The 19470-nt window shown below is 45.7% G+C and overlaps 2 protein-coding genes across 2 annotated transcripts in view; one reads left to right on the top strand and one right to left on the bottom strand.

Moving 5' to 3' along the window:
• The window catches only part of PFKFB1 (6-phosphofructo-2-kinase/fructose-2,6-biphosphatase 1), a 724603-nt gene that overhangs the window by 335586 nt on the left and 369547 nt on the right, over positions 1-19470 (top strand). The gene's annotated exons all lie outside the window — the stretch shown is intronic.
• SMC1A (structural maintenance of chromosomes 1A) lies at positions 677-14206 on the bottom strand. The gene is made up of 25 exons (XM_077283741.1): positions 13894-14206; positions 12445-12633; positions 11605-11717; positions 10844-11047; positions 10013-10251; positions 9632-9890; positions 9396-9536; positions 9202-9284; positions 8510-8717; positions 8205-8390; positions 7936-8115; positions 6433-6579; positions 6213-6350; positions 5989-6105; positions 5804-5910; positions 5061-5202; positions 4800-4945; positions 4536-4689; positions 3905-4015; positions 3273-3429; positions 2817-2971; positions 2584-2735; positions 2431-2500; positions 2209-2319; positions 677-1166 (listed from the first exon to the last, which is right to left on the bottom strand). The coding sequence occupies exons 1-25, from the start codon at positions 14000-14002 to the stop codon at positions 1086-1088; spliced, it is 3699 nt and encodes a 1232-aa protein (XP_077139856.1). The 5' UTR covers positions 14003-14206; the 3' UTR covers positions 677-1085.

The raw sequence follows: 19470 nt of genomic DNA, 5'->3' as shown, positions 1-19470 counted from the left end.
CATCTGTGACACACGGTGCTTCTGGTGTGATAACTGTAAGGGGCGCCGGTGTGCCCCTTCTTCAGCTTGCCCTCTGCTGTTCCGAGGTCTTGGGAAGTCTAGTGTCTCAGAAGACAGCCTCAGACGCAACATGTGGCCCATCTACTTGAGACCCCTACCTTAGACCCTCATCAAAGCGTCCCAACCGGCACTCTGCTCTGCACTGATGAGGGGCAAGAAGCCCAAAACAGTTCTCTGTGGATGGGTGCATTTCGTTCTTTGGATAAGACTTGTTTAATTTACATAGTATATTACTGATGTATCTCTCATCACAAGTGACATACATGACTCCGATCCCTTCTGATTATCCTGTAGACCCCACATACTACAGCAGGCACCAGCAGACATCCGGCTGATGCAAAACTACAACTCCCAACATGCGCGGATTGTTGCCAACTGTCAGGAAATGCTGGGAGCAGTAGTTTCACCACAACTGGAGCGGTGTACGTTGTTGATCCCTGTACTAAAGCTGAAATTCAATGAAAGGGGGCACCAAGTCATTGCAACATGCCCTCCTCTGGTCACGGAATATAGGTCCCAAAAATGGCACCTGTTCCCTTCCAGAAATATCCGGGTGCCGATATCTTTTGCAGTGTATTGCCGTTCCATTATTTTACCATAAAAAGCCGGACGCAGAAAAGTTCTCAGTTCTTTATTGCAAAACATTTGGACACATTTGTGACGCAAAAATACGTAAGACGCTAAAATGATAAAAGGCATCGCAGACATCGTAACAAAAGCTGTAGAAAGCACTCGACTAAAAATGGGAAGGGTCAGCGCTAAACACAACAATGCCACAACTCTGAGAGTAAAAGGGTTAAAGAAAAAAAAAAGAAGAAAGGATCAGATAATTACACCATGATGGAAGTAAAGCTTAAAACATGTGGGGAGTAAACCAAGGGGAAGGTTGAGTGATCTTTCAGGATTGACGTTCGTATACATAATCGCACGGATCAGAGAGGCCGGGAAAAGTCATGATAAGTTAGGACACCCCCAATACGACGGCTGAAGACGTAGAAAACATCCAGACTGTGCTTAGGCCTGTACTAATCGTTCGGATTCGGGTTGGCATCTGGGTATTTGGTCAAGTCAAAAGTCAGGACTTTGCTGATCACACAATCCCCTTGCTGCAAAGACAAGAAGTAAATGGATCCATTAACAGTATATAACACAAGCAGAGTCATTTCTCTACCCGCAAGTCAAGGGCAGGTCCCAAAGAGGTCCTTGGAATCGTCCAGTGACTTACACGACTCTCACCAATAGGTGGCAGTAGAGGGAAAATTATTTGCACAGGTCCTTTCCCTGAGAGCATGGCCTTGCTAGATTCTCCAACAGGAGAGAGCAAAGAGTTATAGGGAGTGTAGGCACAAATAAGCATTCAGACCAAACACAGACGCTCGGTGCACCCTTGGCGTGGCCGAACAGTTCAGGGCACCTTCCCACCTACTTGTTTTTACCTCCATCTTCTGTAAAACCAGAGCTGTCTAATCAAGAAAAATAAGATGCAAAACCAATAGATGGGAAGGTACACTGAACTATTTGGGCCACTACAATGGTGCACCGTGTGCCTGTGCTTGGTTTGAACAGTCTTTTTATTTTTCATTCATTTGTAGACAAGAACGTGACTTTTTACATCTTTACCAAGCGCTGCCAAAATCCAGTGCAGAGAAAGTATTTACCCCCTTTATTGCATATGTGACACAATGAACAAAATGTCTGAATATTACAGAGAAAACGCCATAAATCAGAAGAGACCAGTCAGAAGTGCGAGAGCCCCTGATGATCGCTAAATATATGGGGCGGAGATGGCACTCTTCTTCTCAGTTGAGAACATCTTTAGCTTTGGAAAAAAGGGGCTTTGATTCAATCAGCCATCAAGTGCCTCTACCAGCCGCGGGTGGATTCCAGATCCACCTGCGGCTGTTAACAGATGAAATGCCGCTGTCAAAGGCATTTAACAAGCACAGTACACTATGTGGCAGAATGAATGGTGTCATTCAGAAGTTCAAGCAGCCCCGACACGACCATATGGATGGAAAAATAAAGTTATGGCTCTTGGAAAAAGGTGAAAAAATAAAAAAACTCCCCTGGGGATGAAGGTGTTAAAAATAAAGTTATATAAAACCCCTAGGAAAGGAATTGCCCCATGAAACATTGGTCATTTCTTACCTCGGGATATACACCGACCAAGCTCTCTGCCTTGGTGTAAAACTCCTCCTTGAGGGAAATGACAATCGCCTGGAAGTTCGTCATTGACTGCTCCTTAATGTAATTGGCCACCTGCAACAAAGAGGAGAGATGAGGTCCCCCAGCACGTACGTAGACCACCCTAGAGCCAATGGACCATGCAGTCATGAGAAGACGCCTGAGACATCTTAAGACATGCCTCACCTTTCCTATGTTGGTGTTATCCAAGGCAGCGTCTATTTCATCCAATACAAAGAACGGGGACGGTTTGTAACTACGGATTAAAGTCAAGCCACAAATTAGGGGGCTATAAACGTACAGACCCTTATTACTAAGCAGAGCGGGGTCATCCTTTACCTGTGAATGGCAAAGAGCAAGGCAAGTGCGGCTACAGTTTTCTCTCCTCCAGACAAGTTGTCCATGGGCCTGAACCGTTTTCCAGGGGCCACGCAGTTATAATTGATGCCATCTAAGTAGGGTTCTTCAGGGTTTTCTGGCCCCAGGAAAGCCTGTGATCATAGGGTAAATCACCAGAGATCAGAAGAAGGAGGGCGAAGGACAAATCCAGAATGACTGGGGACGGTTATTACCTGGGCACTACTATTCCTCGACAGCGCTTTGTAGATTTCATCGATATTAGTTGCTACAGATTCAAAGCAGGCGTTGAACCTGTCGAATCTCTCTTTCTTTGTCTGCTCAAAGGCTTGCTTCGCCTTCTTGGCTCGCTTACGAGCGGCTTCAAACTCTGCAAGACGAGATTTTAAGGAGTCGTATAAGAAGCTGCCAAAAGTAAAGCCGATCTGCCAGTGCCACTCATTCCGTCACTAACAGGCGGCAGACGTACACTCAGCTACACCAGTAATCTGAGCCTCGAGAACCACCTCTTCTCTTCAGCAGTTGGCCTGGGACGTCTTGCCAGGCCAGCTAATCAAAAGAGGAGATGCGGATGCCATTAGACAAGAAGATCTCACGGCTCCCAACAACCGACCCCTAAAACAAACTGGGTGGTGTGAATCGATTCACACCAACTCTGCTCAACATCTCACCATCAGACGTCTCCTGGAACTTGTCCCTGACGCTCTCCAATTTCTCCATTGCCTTCATGTTGGGAGCAGAGATGCGTTGCAAAACACTCTGCTGCTCGTTCAGCTTCTGCTGCAGAGCAGCCATTTCTTGCTTAATGTCATCATCTGCCACAGCATCCTGCCAAAAAAATATACATCAAGTAGGGCAATAAAGGGTTTTCCATCAGGAACCAAATTTAGTGATCTAAGGGGGTAACGTTTCTCCTTGTGGAGAGTGACAAGTCAGGCCTGGCACGTCAAAGTTGAGGAGACTTATAGGCAGCGCAATGCTACTCTAGGAAATTAACTATACAATCCTAATAGTCAATACAGACCCTTTAACAAGTCTAACAATATGATTTAGGATGAAAACCAAACCAGAATCTCAATTTACAGACTCAGTGTTTCGGGATATTGCCCCTCATCAGTGCAAAGTATGAGATCTGATATGGATAGGTGAGAGGCTTGAGTCTGGAATTTAAGAGGTAACAATTCTCCTTGTGCAAAGGGACAAGCCAGGCCTGGCATGTTAGAGTGAGGAGACTTACATGCATTTTCATGTATACGAACAAAATTTAGAAACATTGGACCAAAAGGTACAGACAGCAGCTGACCTTGAGATCTTCAGAAAGTTCGCTGTAGTCGATCTCGATTAAAGCTTCCCGCGCGTACACATTGGAGGACCTCTGGGAGCTGGTGCCTGACTCTTCTCCCTGCGAACCACCCTTAAAAACAAAAAACATAGAAGTCATTTTCAGTCTTGTAAGAAACACAAAGCACTCGGAAGGAAATCTAGTTGAAAATGGAGCACTAAGCCAGGTACTGGGCGGCACAGGAAACCCCAACAAAACAGGTGGGTTCTCCTACCTGATGGTGACCTACCAGAAAACTGGGGGTGGCGCAAGGGAGCCCTTGCACCACTCCAGGTTTCTGATAGGCCGCCATCCCTCTGGAAAAGTGATTATTTGTGTGAATAGAGAAAGGACAGGCAGTTAGGAGAAGCCGCAAGGTTGAAGCAGAGTAGTAGAGCGGATTATTATCAGAGAAGACTTCAGCAGGTTGTGGCAGTTTTCATGTTGAGGACGACACAGCAGGATCTCCTCATTGCTAACAATTAAAGCTGTGATTTTCTGAAAACTGCAGCATGTCACCCCGCGCCTGAGTCAGGGGGTCCCGGTGTTAGGACGCCATCATATTGAGAAGCATAAACCAGAAGATGCATGCTTTAAGTTTTGTTGTTTTCACCTCTTCCTGGCTGATGTCGTCCATTGTGCCCTTAGAGAAGGGCAGCTTAATATCTTGCATCTTGCAGGCCTGCAGCAGGTTGTGCCGATCACTCCGCTTCTGCTCCAGTTTGGTCTCAATTGCAGTGACTTCTTTTTGCAGGTGGGTCATCTCCCTGAGAGATCACAAAAACACAATGAAGATTACCCAGACACTTACCATCCAAATACTTTAAGGAGAACATGGCGTCTCGGACCCTGGACACATTATATACATGTCACTGACTTGTTGGCGCCCCCCAGCTTCTTTCGGATATCTTCCATGAGATGATTCTTGTCATTGACTTCAGACTTTTTCGCCAGATGTTGGTTTTTCAGATCTTGTAACTGCGCCATTGTCTCATCAATGATTTTCATGTGTCTTTGCTCCTCCTAAATAATACAATCAACACAAGGTCTCCACCGGTGCAATCCTAGGCCATAGAGATGTCTCACAGAACAAGTTGTCCTCGTGAAGAATGCTCTGGAGATTAAGTCTCGATATTACCTTTTTCAGTTTTTCGATCTCATTTTCGTCTTTCTTCACGGCCTGCTCCCACGTCTGCACCTTCCCCTGGTCCTCTTTCAGTTGATTCTTCTCGTAGTCCAGCTGGATGCCCAGACGGGTCTTCTGATTCTCAAACTCTAACCTACAAAAGAAAGACCATCAAATTATCCTCTACCGCCTAAAAATCCTGGGTCCTCAGTCTGAGGCTCCAAAGTTATTGCCAAACTATTAACTTCCATTGTTATCATTTTGCCACGGCCGGAAGAATAAAAAGTGCACTAAAGGGGTTGTCCGTCATGGCAGGTACTTTGGGATAAAGATTATTTTGGTAATTGATTTTCAGAATATGTTTGCACCATTTGCCTTGCATTGGGCTGGCTGCAGAATGAGAACTTCGAATCCGTCAGCAAACTCTAAAAGGAGAGTTTGTAACTTTTATCTGTCTCTTTTCCTGAGCTCCTCTCAGCTGATCTATGAGCACTGACCACATCAAAGTTGAAACAAGTAACCTGTAAAAGCCAAAACTTTCCATGCAACCCAACTGCAAAAATGACTGGCGAGATGTTACCTGTGTGCTGCATAGACAACGTCATGCCAGTGAATCAAATACCGCGCCAGGGAATATGGAAGCTCAGGAAATTTGCTCACGGAGCGGGGTTGCACGAAAAGATCCCCTCAAAGTGTATCATATACAAAGACCGATTTGAGTATTTTGCCGCAGATCGGTCAACGAAAGCGATTACCTCTTCTTGGCGATCTCATTCTGTCTCTTGACCTTCTCCTCCTCAAACTCTCTGATGTTACGGACCCCGATCTCCTGGCAGAACTCTTCAAACACCTCGTCTTCCACCTGGTGAGCACAGGCATACATTACCCTGTAATCCATAGGGGGCGCCGTTGTGCTCTACAGTGAAGCTCTGCTACTCACCAGATTCATCTTCTCCTTCAGCTCCTTCATCTCTCGATCGCGGCCCTGAATGATCCGCTTTATGTCGTTGATACGTGGGCTGAAATTGGCCAACTCGCTCTCTAGCTTGGATTTTTCCTTGACAAAACAAAAAAAGGGAAGAACAGGTCACTACAAATAACATCAAAACTATAAGTAGCAGAAAACCGCTGCTGTCTGTCACTAGAGCCTTGTGTGTCTGGTACCTGCATGTTCATTGCTAGATGCCGGGTTTTGGTCTGCTCGAGGTCACTCTGGGAATACTTAAGCCTCATCTGCAGACCGTGCGCCTGGGACTGGACCTGCCGCAGCTCGGCCTCCTTACGTTTCGCTTTCATTTGCTCCTGCAAGAGAACAGAAAGGTCTTGACTGATCTGTAACACTTCTGCTTACACCATCAGGGCTGCAAAACCTGCCACTCCTCACCTTCAGCTCTTCTGTTAATCGTTCCTTCTTTTCCTTCAGTTTGTCCACTGCTTTTTCATCCCATCTTCTCGCCTTGGCTTTTAAGTCGCTGGCACCTCCAGAAATCACACCGGACTTCTGGAATAAGGTGCCATCTAGAGCAACAGTCTGCAAACAAAAAGTTAAAAGACAATGAGGCAACCGCACTTCACTTATAGCTATAGATCTTATAAAAAAAAAAAATCCTCCCACCAAAACCTACAATATCTGAGGAGGCTGGTACTTGAGATGGATGAGGGACATCTCAGATCTTGATTAACAAGACCTTCACTTTCTCCAGCAAAGGAGCCGCCCGGCAGACACTTTTTTGAAGCTCTGTGTAATACCACAGTTAATATTCGGAGGGCACCTTGGATTTGGCAGCAATTGAGCCAATTTTTATTACTTTTTGCCTTGTTGATAGGCACGTTTGGTGGCTTAGATGTGACAATGTGCACCAAAAAGTGACAAGTGTAAAGACGCGGCAAATTTATCATGCACTATGAGCCACTGTGAAACTGTGCATTTACAGACTATCTACTTTAAAAGCCCCACACACATTAGGCTGGTTTCACACTTGCGTTTTGATCTGCAGCGTTTAAAAAAAAAAAAAAAAACGCATGTGGTGAAAAAACGCATGTAAACGAGGCAAAACGCCGCGTTTTTTAGACGCATGCATTTTTGCATGCAAAAAAAAAAAAAAAAAAAAACACGGTGTTTTTGCCGCGTTTACATGCGTTTTTTCCTGCGTTTGCGTTTTTTAAACGCATGCTGAGAAGTGTGTGACAGCTGTCAATCATCAAAATCAAATAGAAAACCCACTATAAACAGAAATAGCTAGCTAAGGGTTAGGGTTAGGATCCCTAGGGTTAGGGTTAGGATCCCTAGTAACCCTAGGGTTAGGGTTTTCTTGTTTTTTCTTGTGTTTAGGGTTAGGGTTTTCTTGTGTTTAGGGTTAGGGTTTTCTTGTGTTTTTCTATAAAAACGCATGCATTTTTAACGCAAGCAAACGAATGTGCTTAAAAACACATGCGTTTCCATAGACAGCAATGCATTTTTTTGCCGCGAATAAACGCATGCGGTTTTTTTGCGGCAAAAAAACGCCGCTAGAAATTACTACAGGTTGCATTTCTGCAACTAAACGCACGCATCAAAAAACGCATGCGTTGCCGAAAACGCGTCAAAACGCATGCTAAAAAAACACATGCGTTTTTAATGTTAAGTATAGAAAAAAAAACGCATGCGTTTTTTAGCGCTAAAACGCTGCAGATCAAAACGCAAGTGTGAAACCAGCCTTAGATGGCGGTGTGCTGAACGATTCTTTTGCCGATGGGTCAGCAGTCTCAGCCATGCACAGGAGCCCTCATGTATTCTCTATGACACGTCATCCGGTGGCTTATCTCTGGGAGAACAATACAATCTGCTGCCTGAAACCAGACATGCCCGATCAACATCTCCCCCGAAGTTGTAGGATGTAATACGTACTTTGTGTCTCTGGTGTCCTCCGAAGGCTATCCTGCGAGCGTCTTCTACATTATCGCACACCAATGCATTACCACAGGCGTACTGCAGGGCCTTCTTAATATGCGGGGGCTCATATCGGATAACGTCAATCACCAGCTTTGCCCCTTTCAGCTCACGCAGCTTCTCATCAGTCGGTTTTACCTAAAAATAAAAGATGCAGCAAGTGAAGAGCAACAGCGACCATCCTAAAATATTCAGAAGAAAATTATTAGAAACGTTTTCTTCAGTACCTCAAGATAATCCAGAGGAAGGAAGGTTTCAGGCTCCCCGCGCTGCTCCTTGATATATTGGATACAGTCCCTTCCTGTCTTTTCGGAGTCGACAATAATAGCATCCATGTTCTTTCCAAGCACCTTTGTGACCGCGATCTGGTACTTCTTCTGCGTGGGCTGGCAGAGGTCAATCAGGCGGCCATACTGAAGAGAGAAATGGACAGTGTTATCATTACCGCCCAATAGTCATTACACCCAACAGAGGGCTCTCTAATATCATCATCATCGCTCTACTAAAGGCCAACTTGGTGGCCACCACTGACCACAGAGCCAGGATACAGCCGCTTGATGCTCTCCATGATCTCCGCCTTGCGCTGCTGCCTGCTGCTCTCCTGACGATCTATCCTGGCATCGCCGAGCTGCTCCATCACTTGGTTCAACTCCTTATTGATTTCGTCAATCCTCCTCTTCGCCATTTCCACTTCGTCCGTTAAAGTCTCTTCGAGATTCTTTTGCTCTTCTAAAGACTGCCTAAAAAAAGGAGCAATAAACCTCAGGCATGTGAAGCACCACTCCTGGCGTGTCCTACTACGACAACCTATATTTTTTATATGCTCTATTAAAGCATGAGGGTGTCAGAAAGGAAATCACCCCTTTGCTCTGAAGGAAACAACCTGTCCTCCATGGACTGCAAATGATTACAGTGGTAGTCCCACCTCAGTTAAGACAATTTTTTGGGGGGTGTTTGATATTTGGCCTATCGATGCGTCCTGGACAGTTTTTCCTCTCGAGGGAAGCGTGATAGCGATGAATAAGTCTGCAGTTACTGAGTGCTTGCAGACTTCTGTCGCACTCCTGGACAACCCCTTTAAGGGATGACATATCCTAGAAATGTGCCGACACTTACTAAGCGTGGACACTACTATATTACAAAAGCTTTGTTACCTATTCTAATGAGGTTGGGGGGTGCATGACAACCTAATTAAATATACCAACAGCACATCGGGCTACCCACTTGCTGGTTGCAATGTATTCCTCCAGCTTTTCTATTCTCTTCTGGTTTTCTTCGATTTCACGTAGCTTCTGCTTGATTTTAGCCTGGAAAAAAATCCAAAATAGAACGTAGTCAAGACAAGTTACGAAGCCGCCGGCTTCTTAAATGCGGCACAAACCAAGATGAAGTTGCACGGTAGGATAATATGGTCGTACTTCAGTCTCCACTTTTTTCCTTTCCTCCAGGTCGAGGCGATCCTGATCAGCTTTCTGGTCTCTGTTGAACTTCTCTAGCTCCTGGGCCAGCGTTGCAGCCCTTTTGCTGGCTTCCTCTTTCAGGCGGTGATACTTCTTCACCTAGAGGACAAAATGAAAAAAAAAAAAAAAGTTGGAAATAAAATATGGGAAAAAAAAACAAAAAAACAAACAAACCGTAAAGGAGCGGCCATTACCTGGTTCTCCTCTAATGTGAGATCCCGACCTTGGCTCTGGCTTTCCTCCTCCATCCTTTCTTCAAACTCCTGCCTGGCATCCTCCACCGACTGCATCTCCTTCTCCAGCTCGTCCATATCCCCCTTGCGCTTCTTATATTGTTTCTGGGCATTCTGGAGAGACTTCTTGGCAGCTTCCAACTTCTTGATCTTGTGAGAAGTGTTCTCCTTGGCTTTGATATATTGTGGACGCTTTTGATTCAATTCGGCATCCTTCTCCCTATGGGTGGAAGGAGAAGCAGCACGCGATCAAAGCAAGGCTGGATCATGAGACAAGCCATCATACACAAGAGAGGTGCAGAAAAGGAGACCAACTGAGGAGCTCGCCCCAAGAGGACTCACTTGATTTCCTTCTCTATGGATTGCTGTTCCCGCATCATCTTGCCCAGATCCTTCTTCTTGTCCTTGAGTTCTTCTTCCACCTTGTCCATGTGCTTCTTGTCCTTCTCAATCTCCTTGTTCTTACTTGACAACTCCTTGTTCAGTTTCTCGATTTCGGACTCATTGTGGTAAAGCTTGAAGAGCTGCATTTGGATCTGGGCTCTTGCCACCTCATCCTTAAGTCGCTGGTATCGCTCCGCCTGTGTACAGAAGAATAGAATTAGCCTCTTTCCTATCCGCAAGAACCACATACATAGGGATGTCCTTCTGCTTGACTGACGGCTCCTTCACCTGAAGTCACACAGAGCAGAGGCCCTCAGTCAAGCAGGAGGAGGTGCTGCTGAGCGGGGAATAGAGGTGGAGTGACGGAGGCTTCAGAGCTACCATAGCTCTTCATCCTCATTTAAATATCAATTCAATCACCGATTTCTCAGTAACGGAGGAACAGACCAGCCATTTAAAGGTATTGCTGGACTTGTCTTTAAAAGACCTAAATAGTTTAGGGGTGAAATCCTGCTGACAGATTCCCTTTAAATAGGGCAACCCCGCTGTACTAAGCAGTCCCATACACAGGCTTTAGCGGGTGATTGAGGATGTGCTTTTCATGGCCACCAATGATTGGGGACTGCATTGATTTAATGGTAAGGTGGGGCGGTTGAGCTCAATCTAAGGATCACAGCTCAATGGTCACACAATGTAGGTAAGAGTAAATTCTCCCATTTTACAGAGCACTTTCTTTAAAAAAAATGTATCACAATCAGGGAGTTGTGCCACAAAACAGAAGAGACCGACCTCCTCTTTCTCTTGCTTCGCTTCCTTTCTCTCGGCAGCAATGTTCTTCTTGCGGTGATAGTTGAACTGCGTGTCTTCCTCCGCTTTCACCATTTCCTTCTTCAGCTTATCGTACTCCTGTGCCAGCTCACCCGACCTGCTGATCTCCTCAAAAAGAGCTGTACGTTCCTTGGGATTCTTCATGGCGATGGACTCTACAGCCCCCTGCACAAGTGGGCGAAACACAACGAATGAGGGAGGAGATAGATCTCATCGAAACTTAGGTCATTTAAAGGGTTAATCAACCTTGTCTTAATCTGGCACTGATTGCCTGGCGATCCTCCTGATCTTTACCAGCGGCTGGCGTGACCAGTGCAACCAACTAGCAGCCTCGTGCCAGGCAGTGGCATGGAAAGAAAAGGTGAATACAGTTTTCTTTCGTACATTTGCAGCCGCCTTTTAAAAGAAGTGTCAAAAGTTGGCTAACCCTGAATTGTAAAGCGCTGCAGAATATGTTGGCGCTATGTAAATAAAAGATTATTATGATATCAAATTGCTAAGTGTAGGGAAACTACAAGTTCCAGCACGCCGTAACAGCCACATGGCATGCTGGTGGTTGTAGTTCCAGAAGATCTGGCAAAGCACGAGCTGAAGAGCACTGTTCTAATGCATTTATTATGCGGGGGTCCGGGACACTTGTTCCAAATGGGTAAAGGAAACAGTGTACAGAACAGAACACACGAGACATCGGACAGCGCTCCGACACCCGGTGATCACCTTACCTGGAACACCAAGAAGTTCCTGGCTTTAATAAGGATCCCGAGCTTCTCCAGCTCATCGCTGTATTCTGCCAGCTGGACGGCCTTGCTGTTGATTCTGTATTCGGAGGAGCCACCTAAAAAAAGAAGAAACGCAAATCCATTACAAAATACTAACAGTATTAACCTCTAATTCACCATCGCATAGGCTCCAGAGCTGAAATCTTGGATTCTGAGAACACTATTGGCCGGATATATAAGATGACCAAGTGTCCTACAGCTCAACTCTAGGCTGTCATGGAGGAGTCTGGTGACGAGCTCATCAACCGATTCTAATGACAGTGAGCAGAAGGGTGAGTGCAGCTCTGAAGTAACACAATCTATTTAATGAGATGCCCAACTGGTATGAGCCTGCAAAGTTTCAGGCTCCTAGGGTAAACCTGTCCCGTTTCTGCCCTCGTGATCTTGATTGATTGCTCAAGTGTTTGCTCAGGATTATACATGCCAAAACTCTTCCTGCTCTGGGCACCATCATCATCTAGGTGTACGCCAATGATGATCTTTCCCAGTGCCGTGACCGAACTGAAGAAAGTGATGCTCAAAGGAAACGTCAGAAGGGGGCAGAGTTTACACAGAAGAGCCTGCGCTTATCAGGCTGAGGACCATCCAATGGGCATTTACAATATCAGGAGTTAGGCCCCAATAGACAGGTAGTGAGAACTGCTCATGAGCGCCCCCTACTGCATCCAATGGGCATTTACAATATCAGAGGAGGTAGGTTTAAAGGCCCCAATAGACAGGTAGTGATAACTGCTCATGAGCGCCCCCCTACAGCATCTACAGGGTATTTCAGCGCTGCATTACCAATGATATGTCTTGCAAACACTTTCTCCTTGCCATTGTCCTCCTCATACACCATGGTGACGAACGCTCGGTTTGCAGCAGGTTTCCCCACAGGAGCGCCATGAATGAGGTCACGAAGGGTCTTCACTCTCAGATTACTGGTCTTCTCCCCCAGCACAAAGCTGATGGCGTCCATAAGATTGGATTTCCCTGTAGACAGAAAAAAAAAAAAAAAAGAAGTGATAAAACACATAAGGAGCACAAGTCACAGCAAGCATACAGGAGAAGAGCGCGAGGATGCAGAACAGACATGCTGTATATTGGGCATGTGTGATCACAACCCTACAGTACTGGCTCTGCCTGTCCACGTGTGCGGCATCCAGCAGGACGGAGCGTGTTACATAGGATTGTGGGAGAAAATTCACAGGTAGCGCTGCAGACTAAACTGCTATGTCAATTTCTGCTGCAGATTTCTCCCTTTGCAATGTAAATCTGCAGCGGATCAGTCCTGTGTGCACACATCCTTACAAAATGTTTTCTGCTCCTCCCCGGATGCAGCTTAACAACAACAACAAAAAAAAAGCAACCAGTGCATTGTTCACCCTCCCCAGGTCCTGCACTGAGTCTCTGCCCCCAGTATTATTATTGTCTGCAGCTCTGACAGCACTGCAGCCAATCACTGAGCTAATATCACATCATAGCAGGCCAATGCACACAGAGCGGCTCTACTCCGGCCAATATTCCTTTAGGTGGGTCATCCATGTCACATCGGTGGGGGGCTGACACGTGAATGCACCACCGGTCAGCCATTCTCTGGAGGCGGCCGGACGTAGACCGTGAACAGCGCGGCTCTAGACAGCACCTAGTGGCCACTGCCGGGTACTGCAGATCTATTCACTTCAATAGGAGCTGAGCTGCAATACCCAGAAGCGACCACTAGACTGTCCACACAGCTGAGCTCACAATCAGCTGCTTCCAGAGCGGATCGGTGGTGCAGCCGGGTGTCAGACCCCCACCAATCTGGATGGTGACCCATATAAAGGACACTCGCCCCGATCACAGCCAATCTAGGTGCACTGGCTTGCAATTAGGGGTCGTCTGGGCCTGTGACCATAGCAGCAGCCAATCGCTTCTGTTCACAAGCCTTACACAGCGGTCACATTCTCACAGGTGAAGCGATTGTCCGTATTATCACCGATGTACTGCTGGCTGCAGAATGGGTTAAGTGAGCAGCCATCAGCGAGCGCCATCTGACCAAACTCCTGGATTTCTGCCAGCTTTAAGCCGATTTATGACCACAAAAAAGTTCAATGTGCAATAAAAAAGTTTGTAAAAGTCAAAAGGTGCAAAATGTTTAATGAAAACTGCAAAAAATGTAAATGAAGTCTCCAGTCACTGCCAGCAAGCAGAGATGTGCCACAGCCCGCCGGGGCACAGCACACGGGAGTCTCCCCCGGAGCCTGCACTTACCGGATCCATTGGGGCCGATGATGGCGGTGAACCGGCGGAAGGGCCCTATGATCTGCCGACCTTTGTATGACTTGAAATTCTCTATCTCAATTAACTTCAGGAAGCCCATGATAGCGGCCGAAGCCTAAGACCACCCGGTGTCCGCGGCTCCCACCGGAACTACCGACAATCCGGGCCCAGAGGCCGCCAATTCCCCGCACTCGAAGAGCAAAACGCGCCTGCCGGAGACGTCACCAAGCTGCTGCCCGGAGGGGAGGAGCTTCGTCACATAAACAATACGTCATTACTGTACGAAGATGTCGCCGGCCAGGGTGAGGACCGCCATCTTGTTGGTGGGGTTGTACAACCAGCGCCATTGTGCTCGTGTGTATATTTCCAACCACAGAAAGTCTTCTAATCTAGTAGTGTAAGAGCCTGGGCGGGAATCATTACCAGATTTATGTGCATTTTTATTGTATCTATGTGTTTCCCTTTATGAATATTATCTCTTCTTCTCTAAGAGCAATGGTAGGTGCACATATCGTGCAGTGAAGAAGCCATACCGCACCCATACACTACATGTACTGGCTTAAGCAGTGGGACACATCTGGCACTGCAGGATCTGAGTCCATGGTGGCGTAGTGTGTTACTTATGGTAGGCCTTGTTACATTGGTCCCAGCTCTCTGCAGTTCATTCACTAGGTCCCCCCGTGTGGTTCTGGGATTTTTGCTCACCGTTCTTGTGATCATTTTGACCCCACGGGGTGAGATGTTGCGAGGAGCCCCAGATCGAGGGAGATTGTCAGTAGTCTTGTATGTCTTCCATTTTCTTATTATTGCTCCTAAAGTTGATTTCATTACACCAAGCTTCTTGCCATTGCAGATTCAGTCTTCCCAGCCTGGTGCAGGGCTACAATTTTGTTTCTGGTGTCCTTCGACAGCTCTTTGGTCTTCACCATAGTGGAGTTTGGAGTGTGACTGAGGGTGTGGACAGGTGTCTTTTATACTGATAACAAGTTTAAACAGGTGCCATTACTACAGGTAATGAGTGGAGGACAGAGGAGCCTCTTAAAGAAGAAGTTACAGGCCTGTGAGAGACAGAAATCTTGCATGTTTTCAGGTGACCAAATACTTATTTTCCACCATAATTTGCAAAATAAATCTTACCAAATCAGACAAGCTGATTTTCTAGACTTGTTTTCTCATTTTGACTCTCATAGTTAAGGTCTACCTATTATGTCAATTACAGGCCTCTCTCATCTTCATAAGTGGGAGAACTTGCACAATTGGTGGCTGACTAAACAGTTTTTTTCCCCACTGTATGACCACAGCACTGGTCCCTGTCTTTGGGAGCAGTAATCACTTATGCACGCTCTTATAAAGCCTTGGTTACTACAGCTTCATTCTCTTGGCACTATACGAGCCCCCTTTTTTTGAAATGGTGGGTGTCAGATGTGGATAGGATGTAAGTGGTGTCTGTGGGATAACCCCTGTATGATCTGTTCTTTTTGTAGTAAGCATTTTGCTGCTGGGTGCATTTATAAAAATTTTAAAATGTCTAAGAAAAGTGTAAAATCATCAGAAGAGATGGAAGAATTCTGCGGATTTCTGCTTCTTGCAGGTTACATGTAGGTGGGTGTGTTACTTAAATTGTGTCCTCATTGTGTAGAAGAAAAGGGGCATTGTGTTTCAGGTTCTTTCCTTTCGCTGAAGTTACACCCACCTTTATTCAATTTTAATTTCTATCACAATGGCCGACCTCCTTAGGCTGTTTTCACACTTAACAGTCACATCACCGTTTGTGTCATAATTTACTAAGAATCACACCGCGTTCTTGTCAAAAACACATTATGTGTTATACCGTAAAATAGTCCAGAGCTGCATTCACAATTCTGCTGGCTCCAGAGCTGAACTCTCACAAGCATTCCTTGCTGGATCAATGTCTTCATAGCGCTTGATGTGGTGTTGTCCTTAAACCATGTGCTGTGCAGTAACTTCTGGTAGGAAAAAGCAATGGACCGTCTTATATTATGGAAGAAGGGTCGGCTCCAGGTTTTCGTGGTCCCTGGGCGAAAGAGTCTCATTGGGCCCCTTTAACACATCCCACAATTCATGATACACAAACGTCAGAGAAATATACGGTAGGTTTAGTACAATGCCAAAGATTTCACTTCTTAGGGCAGAGACGCACCGCCGTATTTCTCGTGCGATAATCGCATCCCACTGCACGGACTGGCCTGGCACCTCTCCTGACTTGAGCATGACAGTGTGATGGATTACTATGCAGCTGTCAAGCTCAGGTCAGGAGAGCCGACAGCCAGTACGAGGTTTACTATGCGATTCTCGCACGAGAAATACGGCAGTCTGTCTCTGCCCTTACATTACACGAGTGATATCTATTGTAAATTCTGCAATAGCTCAGAAACCAAACAGTATATTCCTCCATACAGAATTATGGGCACCACATAGTGCTTTATACAGAATAATGAGCCCCATATATTGCTCCATACAGTATAATGAGACCCATATATTGCTCCCTATAGAATAATAGACCCAATATAATGTTCCATGCAGAATAATGGACCCTATATAATGCTCCCTACAGAATAATGAGCCCCATACAATGCTCCACACAGAATAATGGACCTCATATAATGCTCCATACAGAATAATGGGCTCCATATAATGCTCCATACAGAATAATGGGCCCCATATATTGCTCCATACAGAATGATGGACTCCATATAATGCTCCATACAGAATAATGAGCCCCATATAATGCTCCGTACAGAATAATGAGTCCCATACAATGCTTTATACAGAATGCGCCCCATATATTGCTCCATACAGTATGGGAGACATATAATGCTCCATACAGTATGGGCCTCATATATCGATCCATACATAATAATGGGCCCCATATAATGTTCCATACAGAATGGGCCCCATATAATGTTCCATACAGAATAGGCCCCATATAATGTTCCATACAGAATGGGCCCCATATAATACTCCATACAGAATGGGCCCCATATACTGCTCCATACATTAAAAAAAAAAAAAAAAACATCTCTCCTCGCTGGCCGCAGGTCCAGTCTCTTCAGCGACTTTTGCCTGTCTGCACTGCTCAGGACAGAGGGTGCGCTATAAAGGCGTCATCGTGCTCTCTGCCCTGAGACGTCACTGAATTACAAGATGCAGAACAGACTGGAACTACAGCCAGTTGGGAACGAGCAGAGAGGTCAGAATTTCAAACAGTTTAAAGTATGGGGGTCCCCGATGCCAGCGCCTGTTCACGGCTCATGGGCCCCATAGTACTTAGGTGATCCTGATGGCAAGTGGATCCCCCGCTTGCTCAGGGCCCCGGCACTTGCTCAGGTGTGTCGGGTGCTGATGCCGACCCTGTATGGAAGCTTGGGTAATCTGATAAATTAATCCTTGTCAAAAACTGAAAATACAGTGCAAACTCCAAAGTGTCACCTACTGTCTCCTGCTGATCGGGGATCCACTGGCTTCTGGCAGGCTGCCTGTTCGCATACTTCTGGTCCACGAAAGCGGTTTTCATAAGCTTTTGATGTTAATTATCCTCTATATTGGAGTGGGTCATGACGAGTGCCCAGGACCTAAGGGTGCAGGCAGGGTCGGACTGGGATTCCAAGGGCTCAGATATGAAAGGAAGGAGATTCACCTGTTCCCCAGTGGACCAGTCCGAGCCTGGATGTAGGAGCGGCCTGTAGAAGACACCAAAGATCGGTTGGCAATAATGTGGGCACATGATTTTTTTATCCTAAGGGGTTGTCAAATTTCTTATGGGCAGCACAGATGGTTTCAAAAAAGCAAAATCGGGCACATTTACCTGTTCTAACCCCCATGGATTGGCCATAAGTTGCCCTGGTGGTGTACGACAGGACAGAGAGTGGTGAAATCATGTCCTTTGGCCATCTGACTGCTAAAACCTTTCTTAGCTTTTTTTTTTTAATGAGAACTGCAATGGACTCAAGTGGGTTAGAGCTGATGGATATGTCTGATTTATTGGAACCATCTTTGTTACCTACAAGTTTTTATAGATGTAAGTCACGCTTGGACTGCTGATAATCTTGCTCATGCACACGACACCCTGCCTGTCTGGGCATGAAGCCGGGCAGACTCATCCCAGCTTATGCCCATTGGTCATTATCCCGGCTTCTTAGGCCCATTGGTCATCATCCCAGCTTCTTAGGCCCATTGGTCATTATCCCGGCTTCTTAGGCCCATTGGTCATTATCCCGGCTTCTTAGGCCCATTGGTCATCTTCCCGGCTTCTTAGGCCCATTGGTCATCATCCCGGCTTCTTAGGCCCATTGGTCATCATCCCGGCTTCTTAGGCCCATTGGTCATTATCCCGGCTTCTTAGGCCCATTGGTTATTATCCCGGCTTCTTAAGCCCATTGGTCATTATCCCGGCCTTTTAGGCCCATTGGTCATCATCCCTTCTTTTTAGGCCCATTGGTCATGCCAAGGAAGGCAGGTATTTGTGCCGGATTATCAGTGGAGCTACCATGACGTAGTAGCCAGATTCCGCAAGTTTTGTGGCCTCTCCAGTGATTACATCAACTTGTAGTCTACATGGGATAATAAACCCTTTAATAATTTTTTTTTTTGCTATATGTGTCCTCCTAAAATAAATGAATCACCGGGATCCTAGCGACCAGCCAGCGTCTACTGGGAAAGCTGCTCTGTATGGTGAACTGCTGGGTACATGGTGAAGGTAGGCTCGCATGTAGACCCTGACAAAAAATACCACACTGCCATTAATTTGGGTTGTCATCCTTTTTGGACAATTTTTAATTTTACTTAAATTGATTTATTTGGTGATAAAAATCCCTTTTACAGTTTGGTTTGATTACAAATTTTGCACCATCTGTTGTATTTTTTTACAGGCTCTTTGTTTCCCTGTAAGTTCAACTTTGTGATCTGCGGTGAAAAAGGAGCTAAGAAAGAGAAATAAAAGACAGGTAATAGAGTTGCAAACTCTCAGTGTCATCACCATTGCCTGCTCACTGACAGATCCTCACTCAGCTCATTCTGCAGCCAGCAATCAACAGTAACAAACAGGTTATAGAAGGCAATCGGTGCAACATTTTTAATTGGAAAAATGATTTTTAGCCCCAAATACATGTACCGTATTTCAAATGAAAAAAAATGTCCCTAGAGATAAAATAATTCTAGTTTCCCTATAATCCATTTGACAGCCACTTTGACTGTCAGAAGACATCGCTGTAATGTTGAACCTTAAAACTTAGGCGATTGGCACATGCTGACACCATTTCCTCCTGCATGGCGGGCGTTCCTCTCTCACCTGGTTTATTAATATGGTGTCCCCTGCAACAGTTTTTATTGTTCTTTTTTAAAAACTAAAATGCATTGATGTGCAAGATATTTTGGAAGTAATTATTATTTATTTATTTATTTTTTTACAATAGGATGGCTCTGAAGCAATTTTTTTCTCTACAAATGCCCAGTAGTGGACATCAAAGAGTTAAAAACCGAACTATGTGCTGTAATATGAATGCGTCTTCCGGGGGTGGTGTCACTTTCCAGCCTAGGAGTGTCTGTCTC

Source organism: Ranitomeya variabilis, chromosome 2 (genome assembly GCF_051348905.1).
Source record: "Ranitomeya variabilis isolate aRanVar5 chromosome 2, aRanVar5.hap1, whole genome shotgun sequence".
In the NCBI taxonomy this organism is placed as follows: Eukaryota; Metazoa; Chordata; class Amphibia; order Anura; family Dendrobatidae; genus Ranitomeya; species Ranitomeya variabilis.
This window is presented reverse-complemented; position numbering and strand designations above follow the sequence as displayed.

Excerpts from the sequence above, each read along its gene's own strand:
- SMC1A (XM_077283741.1), bottom strand. The coding sequence starts at position 14,002 with ATGGGCTTCCTGAAGTTAATTGAGATAGAGAATTTCAAGTCATACAAA. Across the intron at positions 5,203-5,803 it reads AATGAGATCGCCAAGAAGAG|GTTAGAGTTTGAGAATCAGA; the intron begins GTAATCGCTTTC and ends TTTCTTTTGTAG. Across the intron at positions 3,430-3,904 it reads AACTTTCTGAAGATCTCAAG|GATGCTGTGGCAGATGATGA; the intron begins GTCAGCTGCTGT and ends TTTTTTTGGCAG.